The following is a 20,787-nucleotide window of genomic DNA, read 5'->3' as shown; positions in this document are numbered from 1 at the left end:
AACTTCTAAATGCATTGTTTTGGAAATTTTCATTTGTCCTTTGCTGTCAAAGATGATATTCTTAAAAAATATACACAGTGGCCAGTTTATTAGGCACCGTTCACAAAAATGGTTATCTCCTACAGTGAGTGAGTCACATGGCCATGGCTTGTTATAATAAAGCAGGCAGCGACACATTCAGTTACTGGTCGATTGAATTTTAGAATGGGCAAAACCAAGTGACCTAAGCGACTTTGAGCGTGGTATGATCGTCAATGCCAGGCGCTCCGATTCCAGTTTCTCATAAACAGCCTGCCTCCTGGGCTTTTCACACACAACCGTCTGTCTAGGGTTTACCGAGAACGGAGCGACAACCAAAAAAACATCCAGTCGGCGGCTGTCTTGTGGCCGTTGATGAGAGGTTGAAGGAGAATGGCAACAATCGTGCAAATAACGGCACAGTACAACAGTGGTGTGCAGAATGGCATCTCGGAATGCACATCTCGCTGGTCCTTGTCCGGTGGTCTATTGCAGCAAACAGACACACCGGGTTCCACTGCGATCTGCTAAAAACTAGAAGAAGCAGCTCCAGTGGGCACGCGATCACCAACACTGGACATCTGAAGAGTGGAAAAATAGTTTGCATTGAAAGCATTTTTCCATCCTGAAAAATATCAGATAAAGGGAACCTGAGGGAACATATAACACAACAATTACATACTTATTTCATTTATTTCACAAGGAAAGTAATGCAACACCCAATGCCCCCTTTGTGAAAAAGTAATTGCCCCCTTACACAGGCTCTTACTGTGGAATGCAGTGTTTTGGTTTTCGCCAGGCATAATAGGACCAATGTCATCCAAATGTTATATTTTTTGAATAATTTGTCCATAGAACATATTTCCAAGAGTCTTGATCATCATCCAGGTGCTTCAAGGTGCTTTTTTGGCAAACTTGAGTTAACTTTTTGGATGACATGGGTCCCATTTATGCCTGGTGAAAACCCGACACTGCATTCCACAGCAAGAACCTTATACAAACGGTCAAACATGGTGGTGATTCTTTGCTGGCTGAATCATTTCAAATACTTTGGCTGTGCTTGATTGAGTTTGCCTGTTGCAATGGATTCATTCCCAAAAAGTGCAAACACCAACCACTGCAGGCAGGCAGGCTAAAGCAAATTCTCAGTATTTGAAAGGTCTGATAGAAACATTTTCTATTGTAACTGATACAGATTAGATTATGTTCCCTTGGGAAGAGAAATGGGATACCTAGTCAGTTGCTCAACTGAAAGCGTTCAACCGAAATGTGTCTTCCGCATTTAACCCAACCCCTCTAAATCTCGAGAGGTGCCGGGAAGCTGCCTTAATCGACATCCGTGTCATTGGCGCCCGGGAAGCAAGTGTTGTTGCCCTTGAGCACGCAACTGCCTTGCTCAAGGGCAAAGCAGCAGATTTTTCCACCTTGCGGGCTCGGGGATTCGAACCAGCGACCTTTCGGTTACTGGACCAATGCTCTTAGCCGCTAGGCTACCTGCTGCCATATGAGTTGCAATGTGAATTAAACTATTATTATTATTATTATTATTATTATTATTATTATTATTATTATTATTATTATTATTATTATTATTATTATTATTATTATTAGTACTGTTGATCTCAACCCAAGTAGTGAACATACCATATCAAACATGGTGTAATGAGCCACAGGATTCACCTGAGAGCCATATGCAAGTTATTTGGATGAGTAGTGATACTGATATTCATGTACCTAATGCATGCAGTGGTGGACAAAGTACCCAATTGTCAATGACTCAAGTAAAAGTCATCCAGTAAAATACTACTTGAGTAAAAGTCTCTAAAAGTATTTGGTTTTAAATATAGTTAAGTATCATAAGTATAAATCATTTCAAATTCCTTATATTAAGCAAACCAGATGGCACCATGTTCTTGTTTTTTAAATTTACAGATTCATTCCCCCCACCCCCCACCCCCCTCCTCTCCCCTGTAACTATTCCCCAGGTTGTTGCTTTAAATGAGAAAGTGTTCTCAGTCAACTTACTTGGTAAAATAAGGGTAAAATAAATACATATAACATAACTATATTGGAAAAGTGAACATAATGTTTGAGTAGTTTTGCCTAACCTTGTGTTGGAGTAGGGGGGACTGTCTGATTTGCTGCAAATTCTCACTCAATCTTTCATTAAATTCCAATGAAGGCTCATTACATGTGTGAGACGGCCCAAAGCCCGAGGCCAAATTTCATGAAGGCTTTATTTATATTATAAAAGTAATGGAGGCTTTTATATTCATTATTCTGCTAAGAAACAACCACAGTTTGTGCGGAACTCATGTTTAGGAAAAATTTAACATCGAAGTGGAGGGGCCTGTTACTAACAGGGCTGGGTGGTGGGTGCTGTGGTGCTTTGGGTCTGGCGTGCAGTACACAAAGAGGAAGTGACACTGAGAAGTGAGCTTAGATTTACACTTGTGCTTTCTCTCACCATTACCCACCTGATCTAAGAGTAGTTTCAGGGCAGGCAGATTTTCACTCGGGTTGCGTCCCAAATGTCACCGTACTCCTTATGTATGCAGGGATATGTAGGGAATAGGGTGCCAATTGGGACACTGGCCCAGAGATGTCATATCCTGTTCTGCGGTTTCACAAATACAGAATAAAAATGTATCATAGAGGAAGTTGTCAATAGCAGCCTTAGGGGGAAGTTGTCAATATCAGTCATAGAGCTATGCTACAATGCGTCTAGTCCTACTCCTTCGATGTTATTAACCCATTGCTAGGGTATTGGGTTTTTCCTGGCTGGTGCATGTATACATTGCAAATTGTAGCTATTTGGTCTAAGGTCTTGCCTTTCACTTCTAATTTTAAAGAGGCATTCCGCTCCAAAATCAAAGTTTGGCCGATGTTTTCAGAGCTCAAAAGCGGTCTAATGTAGATCGTCCATGTCCCAGGCCATTTTGTTTTGTAGATGCAGCGATATGCCACAATCCGAAATGAGTAAATGTTTTTCCAGATGTGTGGTTCTTCGGGCTGAGGCATATACAACCAATTGCATGGGGTGTGGACTCGTTCTGAAATTAGGCTACCTTTTGATGTAAATAAATCCAACTCAAGCGACTCTTTCTCTCTCCCTTAATCTCTTGCTTTATCTCTCACGTCACACAACCTTTAATTAGTTAACTCTAATCCTAGCATTCACTGCTCACAGGAGTTCACAGGATTTACCCTCCCTCACAGGGCAACCCAGTTAAACACACACTCGCACTGTATATCAGGGAAAAAATGTACCTCCCACTCACTCCTCTATGTTGACATAGCCTGGTATCCACATTGCGAAACAGTGACTTTGAATACAATTGGTCTGCCTCTCTAAAAAGGAGTTTGTCAATGAAATGACGAGTGAGGTAAATACCGTGAGTGGCCTGGATGGCATGTGTCACAGTTAGTGTTAGCAGAGAGGATTGTGGGTGTTGTAGTGTTCCTAGTACTCTTGGATTGTCCACTTCCTGGTCTTTGGGAATGCCTCAGGCCTTTTTTATCAGAGAAAGTGGGACATGAAACCATCAGATCGTCCAATTGTCAAATGATACTGCTCTCTGCAAATGGTTTTTCGGTCTCAGCGGGTGTTTGTATATTATTTGTAAGGTTTACACCTGTCCCTGATCTTGTTGTTTTCACTGTGCTTTTTTGACAGGATTCAACAGTTTACGAGAAAGAAAAGGACATAATCTCCATCGTGAGTATACTCATAGCCACTGTTTTCTAAATCTGTCCCTACTCAAATACACCACATGACCAAAAGTATGTGGACACCTGCTCGTCAAACTCTCATTCCAAAATCATGGGCATTCATATGGAGTTGGTCCCTCTTTGCTGCTATAACAGCTTTCACTCTTCTGAAAAGGCTTTCCACTAGATGTTGGGGACTTGCTTCCATTCAGCAACGAGCGTTAGTGAAGTCGGGCACTGATGTTAGGCAATTAGGCCTGGCTCGGCAGTTGGCATTCCAATTCATCCCAAAGGTGTTCGATGGGGTTGAGGTCAGGCCTCTGTGCAGGCCAGTCAAGTTCTTCCACACCGATCTTGACAAACCATTCCTTTATGGACCTCGCTTTGTGCAGAGGGGAATTGTCATGCTGAAACAGGAAACGGCCTTCCCGAAACTGTTGCCTCAAATTTGGAAGCACAGAATCATCTAGAATGTCGTTGTATGCTGTTGTGTTAAGACTTCACTTCCCTTCACTGAAACTAATTGGCCAAGCCCTAACCATTAAAATCAGCCCCAGATCATTTTTCCTCCTCCACCAAACTTTACAGTTGGCACTATGCATTGGGGAAGTAGCGTTCTCCTGGCATCAGCCAAACCCAGATTCGACCGTCGGACTGCCAGATGCTGAAGCGTGATTATGGAGATTGCATGGCTGTGTGTTTGATTTCACACACCTGCCAGCAACGGGTGTGGCTAAAATAGTAAAATCCAGTAATTTGATGGGGTGTCCACATACTTTGGTGTATATATAGTGTGTCTACTAGATGTGCAGTGCAACCCCATTGTTTAATTTTAATGCTAACAGCAACTGAATTTGAAGCATTTGATTTTATACATCAAAATATAGGAATGAAACATGGTGAAAGAAGGTTATATTATAAGTAAGCGTAGATCGTACGCGGCAGTCATATCAGCGGCAGTCTTGTCAGAGGCGGTCTCTTCGCCAAAACTAAGACCGTCACCAAAACAAAGACTTTTCTGGCGAGTTGTTCTGCATAGTTATTCTAGGAAGGAAAAAGAGGAAGGCTGCACATCACTCTCTCACTTGAGTATATTACCTAATTATTTTCAGATTCTTGTTTTACTCTTTTGCAGCTTTGTCAACTGTGTGTTTTCTATCCCTGTTCACTCTTCTTTCTGTAAGCTTTACACGTTCCCCACCCGTTGGCTTTCAACCCTTCTAATTTAGTCTACCCTGCGCACACAGCCCATGTGGAATTCCTAGTATCAGGCAGCGTTCATGTCAGCCTATTTTGCCCTTAAATCACTCCACTTTTCGGCGCTGAAGAAGACATGGATTACCCCGAAGAACACTGCTACTCCAGTTGCTCTGTCGTCTTCTGACTAAGTGTTCCCTCATAGTCCGAGAGCATCTGGATAGTCGCGCTGGTGGCACAATGCTACTAATTTCTCCAAAGTCACATTTTTTGTAAAAATATTTCCCCCCTCTAACCTGTCTATCTCCTCATTTGGATTCCTTGCGGTCACTCACTTGTCCACTCAAGCTTTATATTGTTGCCATCTATCACCCAACATTTGCTCTTCCTTAATGAGCTTGACACCTTGATGAGCTAATTTCCCAACAATGCCTCACCACTCATCATACTGGGTGACTTCAACATCGTAACACCTGGCTTTGATGAATTTCTTTCCACATCTTTCTTCCTTTCCTTTTTTGACTTCTCCTTTTCCCAGTCCCGTCCCACTCACAAGGCAGGCAATGTGCTTGACCTCATCTTTACTAGAGTTTGTTAGCCTACTAATCTCACTACAACCCCCCTCTGTGTCTCTGCTCACTACTTTGTTTATTTTTCTTTCCCTCTCTCCAGCAACCTTACCAACTCAGCTCCTACCCAGACGGCCATGCACCATTGCAATCTCTCTCTCCCATTACTCTCATCTTCTATCCTATCATCTCTACCTTCTGCTAAATCCTTCTCTCCTGTCTCCTAATTCTGCCTCTTCAACCTTACTCTCGTCCCTTTCAACATCCTTTGACTCTCACTGTCCCCTTTGCTCCCGACCGTCTCGGCCCTCCACTCCTACTCCGTGACTGAGTGACTCACTGCGAGCTCATAGAATAGGGCTGCGGGCAGCTGAGCAGAAATGGAGGAAAACTAAGTACCTATCTGAGTACCTATCATCCTTCCTCTTTACCTTCTCTTGCTTTGTATGCCCTATGCCCTTCCTCACACAAGAAGCGACGCAGGTCCTAATCCAGGCTCGTGTCATCAACCTTCTCGAATTCTCCCATGTCGCCCCGCTCCTCTGCTTACATCCACTACAAGACTATGGTGCTTCCCTACAGAGCAGCAAGGGGAACTGCTCCTCCCTACCTTCAGGCTATCCTCAAACCCTACACCCCAACACAAGCACTCGGCTATGCTCAAACCCTATGGTGGTCACCTCCTGCTCAGCCCAGTCAACGTTCTTCTCTGTCCTGGCACCCCAATGGTGGAACCAGCTTCCTCTTGAAGCTAGGACAGCAGAATCCCTGCCCACCTTTCGAAATGTCTAAAAACCTACCTCTTCAAATAGTACCTTACATGAATCCTGGAGAACCCCACCGCCCACACACACACACACAAAATTCCTAGTAGTATTGACTTTACTGATAAGTACTTTATTGATACCACTGTGGTATGTTGTTGTCTCACCCAGCTATCGTAAGGTAAATGTAAGTCGCTCTGGATAAGATCTGTAGAAATCAAATTGTATACCCATATAAGATATCAAATATAAGTGAAACCATTTTTCATATACAACATCTGTCTGTCCCGTCAGTGTCGTCAGTTGGAGGCAGTGTGCGATGAGATCCTGAACTGCAGTCCAGAGGCGCTCCTTTCCCACACTGCCCAGTTGGAGAGTGTTGACCTGGTGCCTGTCTCCCCCGGCGACCACCTGGTAACTGGTCCACTGTCAATGTCAACATTTTTAACTAACCAATCAGATCTGGGACCGGCTTTGGCTAACCAATCACCTGTTATTGGGCTCTGTCTGTTTCTTCCTTTGCCTCTGCCATTTCTCCCTCTACCTTTTGGTTAGTCAGGTTGGTCAGAGACAGAGAATATCAGAACACCTTCTATTGAGCGCCTTCTACCTCTAACTTCTGTCTCTACCTCTATCTTACTAATCTGACATAAGTCCTTTAGGTCAGCCTGGTCGTCCTTTAGGGATGACTCATGTTGTCTCCATCTCTCTCTGCTCTACATTTCAAACGTATTACTTCTCTCACTCTTTGTCCTCCTTATTTCCCATCTGTTTAATCATCCTCTCCGATCATTTCTTCAAACTTCTTGTCCACTTTCCTCCAGCTGTCACTCACTCTATGCAATTAGTCCTCACTAGGCCTCCATTGTTATACAGTGCCTTCGGAAAGTATTCAGACCCCTTCACTTGTTCCACATTTTGTTACGTTACAGCCTTGTTATAAAATGGATTAAAAAAAAACATTTCCTCAGCAATCTACACACAATACCCCATAATGACAGTGACATTTTGTTTTTTACAAACATGAGATTTGAAATTGAGCTCAGGTGCACCCTGTTTCCATTGATCATCCTTGAGACATTTCCAAAACTTGATTGGAGTCCACCTGTGGTAAATGCAATTGATTGGACATGATTTGGAAAGGCACACACCTGTCAACATAAGGTCCCCCAGTTGACAGTGCATGTCAGAGCAAAAACCAAGCCACGAGGTCGAAGGAGTTGTCCATAGAGCTCAGAGACAGGATTGTGTCGAGGCACAGAGCCTCAACATTTCTGCAGCATTGAAGGTCCCCAAGAACACAGTGGCCACCATATTTAAACATTTTCTCCCAAATTTTGTGATTATGATCTTGTCTCATCGATGCAAGCTGCAACGGGCTCGGGAGAGGCAAAGGTTGAGTCATGCGTCCTCCGAAACATGACCCGCCAAACCGCGCTTCTTTAACACCTGCTCGCTTAACCCTGAAGCCTGCTGCACCAATGTGTCGGAGGAAACACCGTTCAACTGACGGCCGAAGTCAGCCTGCAGGCGCCCAGCCCGCTATAAGGAGTCACTACAGCGCAATGAGCCAAGTAAAGCCCCACCGTCCAAACCTTCCCCTAACCCAGATGACGCTGCGCCAATTGTGCACCACCCTATGGGACTCGGTCATGGCTGGTTATGACACAGTCTGGCATCAAACCCTAGGCGGTAGTGACGCTGTAACACTGCGATGCGGTGCCTTAGACCACTGCACCACCCGGGAGGCTTTTTGCCTCCATAATTCTTAAATGGATGAAGTTTCAAAGCACTAAGATTCTTCCTAGAGCTGGCTGCCCGGCCAAACTGAACAATTGGGGGAGAAGGGCCTTGGTCAGGGAGGTGACCAAGAACCGGATGGTCACTCTGTCAGAACTCCAGAGTTCCTCTGTGGAGATGGGAGCACCTTCCAGAAGGACAACCATATTTGCAGCATTCCACCAATCAAGCCTTTATGGTAGAGTGGCGAGACTGAAACCACTCCTCAGTAAAAGGCACATGACAGCCCACTTGGAGTTTGCCAAAATGACACCTGAAGACTCTCAGACCATGAGAAAAAAATTTTCTCTGGTCTGATGAAGCCAACTCTTTGGCCTTAATGCCAAGTGTCACGTCTGGAGGAAACCTGGCATTCATCCCTATGGTGAAGCATGTTGGAGGCAGCATCATGCTGTGGGGATGTTGTTCAGCGGCAGGGACTGGGAGACTAGTCAGGATCGAGGAAAAGATGAACGGAGCAAAGTACATCAAAATCCTTGATGAAAACCTGCTCAGGACCTCCGACTGGGGCGAAGGTTCACCTTCCAACAGGACAACGACCCTAAGCACACAGCCAAGACAACGTAGGAGTGGCTTCGGGACAAGTCTCTGAATGTCCTCGAGTGGCCCAGGTATAGCCTGGACTTGAACCCGATCTAACATTTCTGGAGAGACCTGAAAATAGCTGTGCAGCACCACTCCCCATCCAACCTGACAGAGCTTCAGAGGATCTGTAGAGACGAATGGTAGATTCTCCCCAAATACAGGTGTCCCAAGCTTGTAGCGTCATACCCAAGAAGACTCAATGCTGTAATCGCTGCCAAAGGTGCTTCAACAAAAAGTACAGAGTATAGGGTCGGAATACCTATGTAAATGTAATATTTAATTTTTGGGGGAAAAATGTCTAAAAAACATTTTTTTTCTTTATGGGGTATTGTGTGTAGATTGATGCGAGGGGAATTAATTTAATCACTTTTAGAATAAGGCTGTAACTTAACAAAATGTGGAAAAAGTCGAGGGGTCTGAATACTTTCCGAATGCACTGTAGGCGTCCACTTTTCTCTCTTTGCTGTTCCATTTTCTCTCGTTCTGACTCAGTTTTCCGTTTTCACTCCGTCATGTTTCACCAACACCCCACTTTTTTATTTTATGTTCCCTGATTCTCTTTCTGTTCACATTTTCAGTTTCCTTCCTCTGACATCTTCGTTATGCTACAGCATTGTGCAAAGTTATTGCCATGGAGACAGCACAACCCAAGACACATACTGAGTGTGACATATTTCGAGTTGCATGAGGGGAAGAAGGCACATTTCTCGCTCTGCAAGAAAAAAAAATAAGCTTAAGTTAGAAATGTATATTCTTATAAATTATACTTACTTAAATGAGGATTAAAGTATTGACCTTTTCATCAAAATGGTGAAAACCAATGGACAAGCACCTAGGAAAACATATTTCAAGTTATGTAAAGAAACAATATCAATATCTTACCAATTTTTGCCCATTTCGGTTTCGGAAATCGGTTAATTCCCCCCTTTTAGTTGACTGTTGGAGGAAGATTATGGACCTATCCTCCCCCAAGTCTAGTCAGTTTACCGTTGGTGTGATGTGACCTGACAAAGAGTGATTGGTTAGAATGGATCATTGGTATTAGAACTTGGCTGGCATAGAGGATTTACTGCAGTCTGGTGCATGTCACATTGCACTGCAGCGATTTAAAAACTCTGTTGCCTTTTAAATCCAGTCAGAAGAATCTCATAGAAAATGAATATAGAATTTCTTTAAAAATCGTAAATGTTGATCATGAGAAACCAAATATAGAAGCTCTATGATTGATCTGCTCTAGCTGCACCAACAGTCTTTTTCTCACACAGAGATCTGGGTTCAGATAGTATCTGTATTCTTTCCCATCCTTTTCATTTTTGGTTGAGCCTGCCTGGAGTGCCAAATCTGCAGTTTTGCAACTTCCATTGGTTCCTTCACGCCAGGCAAGCTCAATTAAGCGCAGCTAAAGCCCCTGAAAGGAAACAAGTATGGGTTGTTCCACCAAATGAGTACCGTTTCACACCAATATAGAATTGTAAATGTCAGTTTTTTTTAAATGAAGTGCCCTTTTAATATAGACCACATTGAAAATTCAATAAATATATATTTTTTTTATATGAAAAAATACTTCCTAAAGTGAAAAATTCTGCATTTTGACATGTCCCTCTGTGCACCTTCTGTGACTTCTAGGAAGATTTTAACCCACTTAACCCCAACATTTTGGCAAGTTTTCACCAACATTGTAAGCCCCTCGTTATTGTTTTGCTTTGACAGTCATTTCTGAAGATGATCATTTATTTCATGTGATTATAATCACATGGAATGCCTGTCCCTAATTTCAAGGTCAACCATGTTACGTGAATTAAACTTTCATTTTCATGTGGGGAAACTATTCCTTTTTAAATATATTTTTCAAAGGAAACATTTCACTTCTAATAGTCAAATCAAGTGTTGAAGCACGTGAACTCTTTTTGGTCATTTTCTTTGTGTTTTGTGGCGGAAAACTGAGCGAGTTGAGTTTTAACACGTCAACCCTGTTACCCTTAGATAGATAGTAGGGTTGTGCGTTGTTGTGGAAATTCTTACACAGGGACACTCAACGTCCATCTTAAATCAATCATTCTGTTTATTGTCAGCGTGCTAGAGAGGTTCCAACCAACTCAATGCACCATTGTACACATGTCAATCAGGAGCTCTGCCTGGGCAATCCCAGCGGTTGTCTTTATATATGGCTATACACAGACAAGTTATATTTGCATGATTTAGCATAATTCATGAATCATTACCATTTTGTTTCATTCATGTGACCGACCAATACTGGTTCGTAACATGTGACAAACCGAGGCTTCTTCTCTCTAAGCTGAGACCTTCAAACTGAGATATCTTTCGTTCTCAAAACAAGGTCTGGGCGTACTGCCAAATTGCAGGTACTTGTAGTGAGGATTCAGCCACATGCATGAACACAGAAATTGGTTTATTGAACAGCACGTGAATAGAACATAGAAATGAGTTATCAGAAAAGCACCAACATTAAAATTCCCATTACCATTATCCTCTTATCACTTGTGTAATAATAAGCATTTTAATTTCATGTAAGAGTTAAGATTTTAGCTTCTATATCAAAATATTCTATACTCTTAAGGGAGGGAACTCAACACAGGAAAAAACCCAGACAATTCATAATTTCAAACCCTTCATTCTGGGTTGTACAATCAAATTAGTATGGTAATAATATAATAATAATAAAGGTTATATTTCTATTAATGGGAGTGAGTATCAAAAATGCACACACATGCTCAAGGGATCTCTAGATTCAGAGGTGAATAAATCTTTGTGTTAACCATTGTTTCCATATCTCTTACCAGAATCGGGTTGGATTGACATGTGTTTTTTCACGAACTGTCCCTGGGACATCAACTTAGTCAAAATATAAAACCCAGTTGTTTAACAATTCTGCTAAGACCTTCAAAAGGTTGGTGCTTGCTCATCAGCTCAGTGTTCCACTTAATGTAAACAGGTTAAGGGTTTAGATGACCTTACCCTCAACTTGTTTAAAAAAAACAACCTTCAATCATTACCGTCCGTATCTGCAGGGGGAAATAGGAGCTCATCCAGAGTAGGCAGCTCATTAGTTTCATCATCCTCTGGAGGAGCAGAAAACATGTTAGCTGCTGAAATCTTATCAGCCAGAGAGGCACAGATCGCCTTACAGCACGTTAATAACAGAGAAGAGAGAAAACGCGTTATAAGTTTCACACCAACCTTGATAAGAATGAGGTTGGGGCATGGTTAGTCCAAGCCTCACCTTTCCTAATTATAACTATTAATAAATTATCAAACCCAAATTAAGAATGACAGTCCTTAGTGCGTCACGTTCGTTCTATTACTTTCATTTAAGAACCTCAACTTAGCACACACCAATACTGACAGAATTTACATTGACATACAGTATATTCATCCTATATTTCTAGCTTCAACTTTTCTCATCACTTGTGGTAATGATAGATTGGTATCTCAATGTGTTCTTAGTCTAAATTACTATACATTTCACAGTGTGCAGACCTCCACAATCAACCTGATACCCCAAATAAACAATTTTGGATAAGCCTAAATCAAATACGGGCACTCTTGACCAAAGGCACTCATCCTTCCTGCCATTTCTTCAAGTTCTTCTTCAGATAGGGTTTCAGTTCGTCCTTTTTGATGGCATATGTTCAAAGTGGATGGCCCTTGACAATGTCTCTCATCTGAGCTGCCACTGTCCTTTACAATCCATTATGTCTTTGTCCATTTTCCAACCAGTACACCAGCAGCATGAGAGAAGTTTGGACTGGATCTCTCTCCATGTCACACTCCTGAGAGAAAAAGCATGAGAGAAAAGGCAGTTGATCGCTTCGACTGGATGCTGTGTACAGGTTGCTGGCTCGGACTCAGGTCTCACGGTAGACGTGAAGGACCATTTTGAACGCCATTGTCAACCGTTACTTTAGCCGGTTAGAGGGTGTGTTGAGGTTCACACTGTTTTTGCTCAAATTATCTTCCATGCATCTAGATACCACCCCCCCCCCCCCCCCAATTGGCTTGTACTCCCTGATCATCTTGGCGATCCCACTGCAGAGTTACAGGTCAGGGAGCCAGAGGGCTAATCCTTAGGGAGACATCCAGACACTCCAGCAGACCCAATATGGTGAGATTTGTTACAGAAGCAAGACAAAAACAAAAACGTAAATGACAACCACAATATACATCTTCATATAAAACTAGAGGTGTGGAAAACTTCAATCCATTTGAAGTAACTGTCATCCAATACCAACATCTCTTTTTTTTCTTTTACAGGCAGGCATGTGAAAAAAATGTTTGATTATTTACTGAAGGGCCCCAGGGGACCGATAATCCCCCTCTTTGGACACGACTCACATCTTGATTCATCTGTCCCCAAAAAAACAACACTGCCTGTTAAATCAAAAGTAAACAAATTAGAATAACAAAATAAATAATTGTATCCCATAAGGTAATGGTAAAACAGACTAAAGACAGGTGTCCCTCATTGAGGTGCAGCGCTCTCTCTGTTCTTCTCGTGGTCCGAATCTCACACAGACTATTGATAAATTATACACTTCTTAATTATTTGTTTTTACGTAGCCCATAAACTATCTCCTGTCTTTCTAGTGAGGGTGATCAGGCCTCACCAGGAAGACCAAACAGAGGTCAGTCAGCCCTATTAAGTGAGTGTTTGTTTTCCTGTACCTCAGACATTTATTTAATTATGCTTCAAACATTTTAAACATTTTTGTTTAACTTCTCTAGGGTAGTGGGCAGCATTTGGAATTTTGGATGAAAAGCATGCCAAAATTAAACTGCCTTCTACTCAGGCCCAGAAGATAGGATATGCATATAATTAGTAGATTTGGATAGAAAACACTCTAGTTTCCAAAACTGTTAACTGTTCCAAAACTGTTAAAATAAGGTCTGTGAGTATAACAGAACTGATTTGGCAGGAGAAAACCTATTCTATTCAATGCCATTACATTATCCATTGAGTTAGGACTCAACTTGCAGATCCTAAGCCTTCCACTAGATGTCAACAGTCTTTAGAAATTGTCTCAGGCTTGTAATTCTGAAAAATGAGGGAGTAAGAGCAGCCTGATTGAGTGGACCCTGTCGTGTCACAGAGCTTTTTCATGCACGCGACCGAGAAGAGTGCCTTTCTTGTTTACCTTTTATATTGACGACGTTATTGTCCGGTTGAAATATTATCGATTATTTAGGCTAAAAACCCCTAAAGGATTGAATATAAACATCGTTTGACATGTTTCCATGAACTTTACGGATACAATTTTGATTTTTTTTGTCTGCCTGTTGTGACTGTGTTTTTAATGGGGGTGAGTATCGGATATAAAGAGAGACTTTATCGAACAAAAGGAACATTTATTGAATAAATTAATGTCTTCTGAGTGCAAACATATGAAGATCATCAAAGGTAAGTGATTAATTTTATCTCTATTTCTGACTTAATGATTTGTCTGCTGGGCTATGTTCTCAAATAATTGTAAGGTATGCTTTCGCCGTAAAGCATTTTTGAAATCTGACACAGTGGTTGGGTTCACAAGAAGTTAAACTTTAAACCTATGTAAAATAGTTGTATCTTTTCTGAATTTTTATAATGAGTATTTCTGTATTTGAATTTGGCGCTATGCAATCTCACTGGATGTTGGCCAGGTGGGATGCCACATTCCCTAGAGAGGTTAAAATGTGTACAGCATCCTTTCTAACCCCTGAAAAACCCACTAAAACCAAATGAAAAGACCCCACACCATAAATCAATATTAACACCACTAACAAATATTAATTAACAGGTGGGTTGTGTGTGGGTTCTGGCGTGTGTGTGTGTGTGTTTGTGTGTGGCAGAAATTGTAGGGTAAACACAAACAAAATGGCCAGGCCTTTTGCTTAATTTGGGAGGTCCCTTAACAGCTGGATCTGGGCACTTTTAGCTGCTCTCCCAAGGCACATGCCTCAGGAAGCCTTTCAAAGGAGGAGAGATACAGAATCATTGATAAACATGAAAAAAGGGTAATAGCAGACATTCCATCAGTCCCAAGAAAGAAAATTCACCCGTACTTAGTTTTCACTTTGCATTTTAATCAGTCCTAAAAATTCTTAATCATAAATTGAGTTTACTGCATCTTGGGCAGGAAGTCTTAATTACAGAATTAAACTTCATACACATGAGATGATACGGTGTCCTGTAAAGCTGAATAAGGCACATTCTAAAGTAAACCATTCTCTTGTAATCTTAACTTCTTAGGGCTGAAATCCCGTCAACGGGATTGATATGACAACAGCCAGTGAAAGTGCAGAGCGCCAAATTCAAACAGAAATCTCATAATTAAAATTCCTCAAACATACATATATCTTATACAATTTAAAGGTAATCTTGTTGTTAATCCCACCACAGTGTCCAATTTCAAATAGGCTTTACAGCGAAAGCACCAAAAACGATTGTTAGGTCACCACCAAGTCACAGAAAAATTCAGCCATTTTTCCAGCCAAAGAGATGAGTCACAAAAAGCACAAATAGAGATCAAATGCATCACTAACTTTTGATGATCTTCGTCAGATGACACTCATAGGACTTCATGTTACACAATACATGTACAGTGGGGCAAAAAAGTATTTAGTCAGCCACCAATTGTGCAAGTTCTCCCACTTAAAAAGACGAGAGGCCTGTCATTTTCATCATAGGTACACTTCAACTATGACAGACAAAATGAGAAAACAAATCCAGAAAATCACATTGTAGGATTTTAAATTGATTTATTTGCAAATTATGGTGGAAAATAAGTATTTGGTCACCTACAAACAAGCAAGATTTCTGTCTCTCACAGACCTGTAACTTCTTCTTTAAGAGGCTCCTCTGTCCTCCACTCGTTACCTGTATTAATGGCACCTGTTTGAACTTGTTATCAGTATAAAAAAACACCTGTCCACAACCTCAAACAGTCACACTCCAAACTCCACTATGGCCAAGACCAAAGAGCTGTCAAAGGACACCAGAAACAAAATTGTAGACCTGCACCAGGCTGGGAAGACTGAATCTGCAATAGGTAAGCAGCTTGGTTTGAAGAAATCAACTGTGGGAGCAATTATTAGGAAACATACAAGACCACTGATAATCTCCCTCGATCTGGGGCTCAACGCAAGATCTCACCCCGTGGGGTCAAAATGATCACAAGAACGGTGAGCAAAAAATCCCAGAACCACCCGGGGGTACCTAGTGAATGACCTGCAGCGAGCTGGGACCAAAGTAACAAAGCCTACCATCAGTAACACACTACGCCGCCAGGGACTCAAATCCTGCAGTGCCAGACGTGTCCCCCTGCTTAAGCCAGTACATGTCCAGGCCCGTCTGAAGTTTGCTAGAGAGCATTTGGATGATCCAGAAGAAGATTGGGAGAATGTCATATGGTCAGATGAAACCAAAATATAGCTTTTTGGTAAAAACTCAACTCGTCGTGTTTGGAGGACAAAGAATGCTGAGTTGCATCCAAAGAACACCATACCTACTGTGAAGCATGGGGGTGGAAACATCATGCTTTGGGGCTGTTTTTCTGCAAAGGGACCAGGACGACTGATCCGTGTAAAGGAAAGAATGAATGGGGCCATGTATCGTGAGATTTTGAGTGAAAACCTCCTTCCATCAGCAAGGGCATTGAAGCATTGAGTGCATTGAAACGTGGCTGGGTCTTTCAGCATGACAATGATCCCAAACACACCGCCCGGGCAACGAAGGAGTGGCTTCGTAAGAAGCATTTCAAGGTCCTGGAGTGGCCTAGCCAGTCTCCAGATCTCAACCCCATAGAAAATCTTTGGAGGGAGTTGAAAGTCTGTGTTGCCCAGCAACAGCCCCAAAACATCACTGCTCTAGAGGAGATCTGCATGGAGGAATGGGCCAAAATACCAGCAACAGTGTGTGAAAAACTTGTGAAGACTTACAGAAAACGTTTGATCTCTGTCATTGCCAACAAAGAGTATGTAACAAAGTATTGAGAAACTTTTGTTATTGACCAAATACTTACTTTCCACCATAATTTGCAAATAAATTCCTAAAAAATCCTACAATGTGATTTGTCTGGATTTTTTTGTCTGTCATATTTGAAGTGTACCTATGATGAAAATTACAGGCCTCATCTTTTTAAGTGGGAGAACTTGCACAATTGGTGGCTGACTAAAAACTTTTTTGCCCCACTGTATGTTTTGTTCGATAAAGTGCATATTAATATAAAAAAATCTCAGTATACATTGGCGCGTTATGTTCACTAGTTCCAAAAACATCCGGTGATATTGCAGAGAGCCACATCAGTTTACAGAAATAATCATTATAAATGTTGATGTAAATACAAGTGTTAGAAATGGAAATATAGATAAACTTCTCCTTAATGCAACCACTGTCAGATTTCAAAAAAGCTGTACGGAAAAAGCAAACCATGCAATAATCTGAGAACGGCGCAAAGAAAACAAATAGATATATCCGCCATGTTGGAGTCAAAAGAAATCAGAAATAACGTTATAAATATTCACTTACCTTTGATGATCTTCATCAGAATGTACTCCCAGGAATCCCACTTCCATATTAAATGTTTGATTTGTTCGATAATGTCCATTTATGTCCAAATTGCTGCTTTTGTTAGTGTGTTTGGTATACCAAACGGTAAAAGTCCCGCGTTTGGTAAAAGTCCCGACGCGCGTTCACTAGGAGCCAACGAAATGTCAAAAAGTTCCCTTACAAATCAAATCAAATCAAATGTATTTATATAGCCCTTCGTACATCAGCTGATATCTCAAAGTGCTGTACAGAAACCCAGCCTAAAACCCCAAACAGCAAGCAATGCAGGTGTAGAAGCACGGTGGCTAGGAAAAACTCCCTAGAAAGGCCAAAACCTAGAGAGGAACCAGGCTATGTGGGGTGGCCAGTCCTCTTCTGGCTGTGCTGGGTGGAGATTGAACATCTTGGCCATGGTGGAGATGTTATAAATGTTCATAAATGACCAGCATGGTCCAATAATAATAAGGCAGAACAGTTGAAACTGGAGCAGCAGCACGGCCAGGTGGACTGGGGACAGCAAGGAGTCATCATGTCAGGTAGTCCTGAGGCATGGTCCTAGGGCTCAGGTCCTCCAAGAGAGAGAAAGAGAGAATTAGAGAGAGCACACTTAAATTCACACAGGACACCGAATAGGACAGGAGAAGTACTCCAGATATAACAAACTGACCCTAGCCCCCCGACACACAAACTACTGCAGCATAAATACTGGAGGCTGAGACAGGAGGGGTCAGGAGACACTGAAGTCCGTAGAAACATGTCAAACGATGTATGGAATCAATCTTTAGGATGTTTTTAACATAAAACTTTGATAATATTCCAACCGGAGAATTCCTTTGTCTTCAGAAAAGCAAAGGAGTGAAATGTGCGTGACCAGCGTGTGACTGCTGGCAGACCTCTGACTCATTCCTCTTTCATTCGGTCCCACTTCACAGTAGAATCCTTAAACAAGTTTCTACAGACGGTTGACATCTAGTGGAAGCCGTAGGAAGTGCAACATAACCAATATCCCACTGAATATTCAATTGAAAATCGACCAACCTCAGATTTCCCACTTCCTTTTTGGATTTCTTCTCAGGTTTTTGCCTGCCATATGAGTTCTGTTATACTCACAGACATATTTCAAACAGTTTTAGGAACTTCAGAGTGTTTTCTATCCAATACTTCTAATACATGCATATATTAGCAACTGGGACTGAGGAGCAGGCCGTTTTCTCTGGCCACCTTTTCATCCAAGCTACTCAATACTGCCCCTGCAGCCATAAGAAGTTAATATTTTTGACCTGTTGCATTGACATACAATTATGTACAAACTGTTCCAAATTTCTCCACTGTGTCTCTCACAGCTTATTTGAGTTCAGTGTGTACTGGCGGCTAACTACTGTTCCACAAAAAGCTTATCTTAAATCACAAACAACAGATGACTTAAACAGTGGACCAAGCCAAGAAGAGTGAGTGGCCTCTAATTTAAGTCGCAATGCTCAATCCCTCTGTCTTACTACTTCAAATTACTAAAATATTGTATTATTGGATTGCTATCTGAAAGCCAATTACCATTCACGTTGGTACTTTCATTAGTCTCCATAATCTGTTTACTTCAACCTTGACTCCCTTCTTCCCAATAGGAAGACCTTCTCAATCTGCTACTTATACACATGGATCACTCTCAAACAACATTCTGCTTTTCCCAGTATTGCAAGGTTTTAAAACAAAACAGAACAAAACAAACATGATACTTTTCTTCATATTGGAAGGCATTGTTTCATTTTTACTATACCTTCAAAAAGCTAAGTATTTTATTACCAATATCTGTTGGATATTCACTTTCTGCTTCAATATATATTACATGTCTATTATTTTAAGATTCATATGTAATGCTTTGGAGGGATCAATGTGTATTATCTTGGTTAGCACTGTCTCAGTCCCCAGTAGATGGCATGCTGTCCATACGAAGTCTCTACCTAGCACCTTAAACAGTTGAATAGGTGAATACAGAAAATCATTGGTTCTATTTAACAGGATATGGGCTTATTTCAAAATACATTACCAGGGTGGAGGAAATCTTCTAATTGTTTATAGTTGATCAGGGGTAAATCAAGTCCCGTACAATGCTTTAATCTTATCATACCTCAAATGATCCATAAAGGAACCACTCTGAACATTTCTCAGAATACTTTTTTACACCACTTTACGTATGTCTACGTGTGGATGTGGAGGTTGTAAGATATTATTTTTCTATTCTTACTTCTTCAGTTCATCATAATAACCTATTATACTCAATATTATGTTACTTTAACTCTAACCTTTTGTTACATCACAAATTCCTCCTTTAGGTTAGTGTTCTATTCATACAGGGGTTTAGATATTTGCACTAGTTCTATTTAACAGCATATTTTGAAATAGTTCTCTTCTTTCATATCTCCATACATGACTCCACTGATGAGTAATGTTATCCTCATGTAATCTAAAGTCATGTTAACCTCAGAGACATGTTATCCTCGTTACGAACGAGACCCGTTATCCTCTGAGACATTTTACGTATGACATTTCTGAGACATGTTATCTCTACCTTTAGATCCTACAGCTGTGTTGGACAGGCCCCTAGATAACGTTATGATCAACTCACACACAACTGGAAAACACAGCTCACATTCACTCCATATTCACACTGGAGCTAGTCCCCTGACAGCTCTCAATCACTCAATTCTTAATAGCTAAATTTCAAACCATGTATTATCCAAATTTCAATCACCTCTTGTTATCCAATTATCAATATTTCAGCTTATTCCATATCTCACAATCACACAACTTTCACTTAGTACTATTCCCAAACACACTCGGTAATCTCCTCATTTTACCCCATGTGCATCGTCAATGATTCTCTCTTGTCGTTACTTGCTATGAACCATATGGATCATCAACGGTTCTCTGCTATACATATAAATAACACCCCTAATTCAAAAATACCTTGTTATTTTGTAGTGGCTGCAGACAACAAAGACATGTCTTCTAAATGCCTACAGATAGCTGTCAGCGGGGCTTTCCATGGTACTGTTACGCCCTCGCTCTAGTCTTCTCATACAACTAGTGAATAGTCTTCTCTCTATAAGACTATGGGTACCTTTAATGCGGCCTTGATTTAAAAAAAAAAAGCATATATATATATATATATATATATATATATATATATATATATATATATATATTATACAGATTCATATAAATTGACTGACTGAAATCAATTGCCGTCCCTCAATTGTTCGTGGATGATGTGTCTCCTCCTGGATAGCTCACAGTAAGGGTCTGTTCTGGGCGGGTCTCGTCGTCTTTTGGTCAGGTGGGAATTTCCCTCACACTTCATAAAATGCGCCACCGGTTTTCCTCGTAGACCCCCACTGGAAAGCAGAATCAATCATCCTGTTTGACGCCAAATTGTTGTGGAAATTCTTACACAGGGACACTCAGTCAATCATCCTGTTTATTGTCAGCGTGCTGGAGAGGTTCCAATCAACTCAATGTACATGTCTATCAGGAGCTCTGCCTAGGCAGTCCCCAGCAGTTGTCTTATTATATTCAGCTATACACAGACAAGTTATATTTGCAT

At 41.3% G+C, this 20,787-nt stretch overlaps 1 protein-coding gene across 2 annotated transcripts in view; it reads left to right on the top strand.

The window, feature by feature from the left end:
• Positions 1-20,787, top strand: part of LOC139384127 (connector enhancer of kinase suppressor of Ras 1) — a 101,860-nt gene that overhangs the window by 47,276 nt on the left and 33,797 nt on the right. For both annotated transcript variants that reach the window (XM_071128796.1, XM_071128797.1), the window contains 2 exons: positions 3,695-3,736; positions 6,554-6,673. In XM_071128796.1, the coding sequence (XP_070984897.1) occupies positions 3,695-3,736; positions 6,554-6,673 (162 nt within the window). The remainder of the gene's footprint in view (positions 1-3,694; positions 3,737-6,553; positions 6,674-20,787) is intronic.

The sequence above is a fragment of the Oncorhynchus clarkii genome, chromosome 25 (genome assembly GCF_045791955.1).
Source record: "Oncorhynchus clarkii lewisi isolate Uvic-CL-2024 chromosome 25, UVic_Ocla_1.0, whole genome shotgun sequence".
In the NCBI taxonomy this organism is placed as follows: Eukaryota; Metazoa; Chordata; class Actinopteri; order Salmoniformes; family Salmonidae; genus Oncorhynchus; species Oncorhynchus clarkii.
The sequence above is the reverse complement of the archived record's forward strand: the minus strand, read 5'-3'. Positions and strand labels throughout refer to the sequence as shown.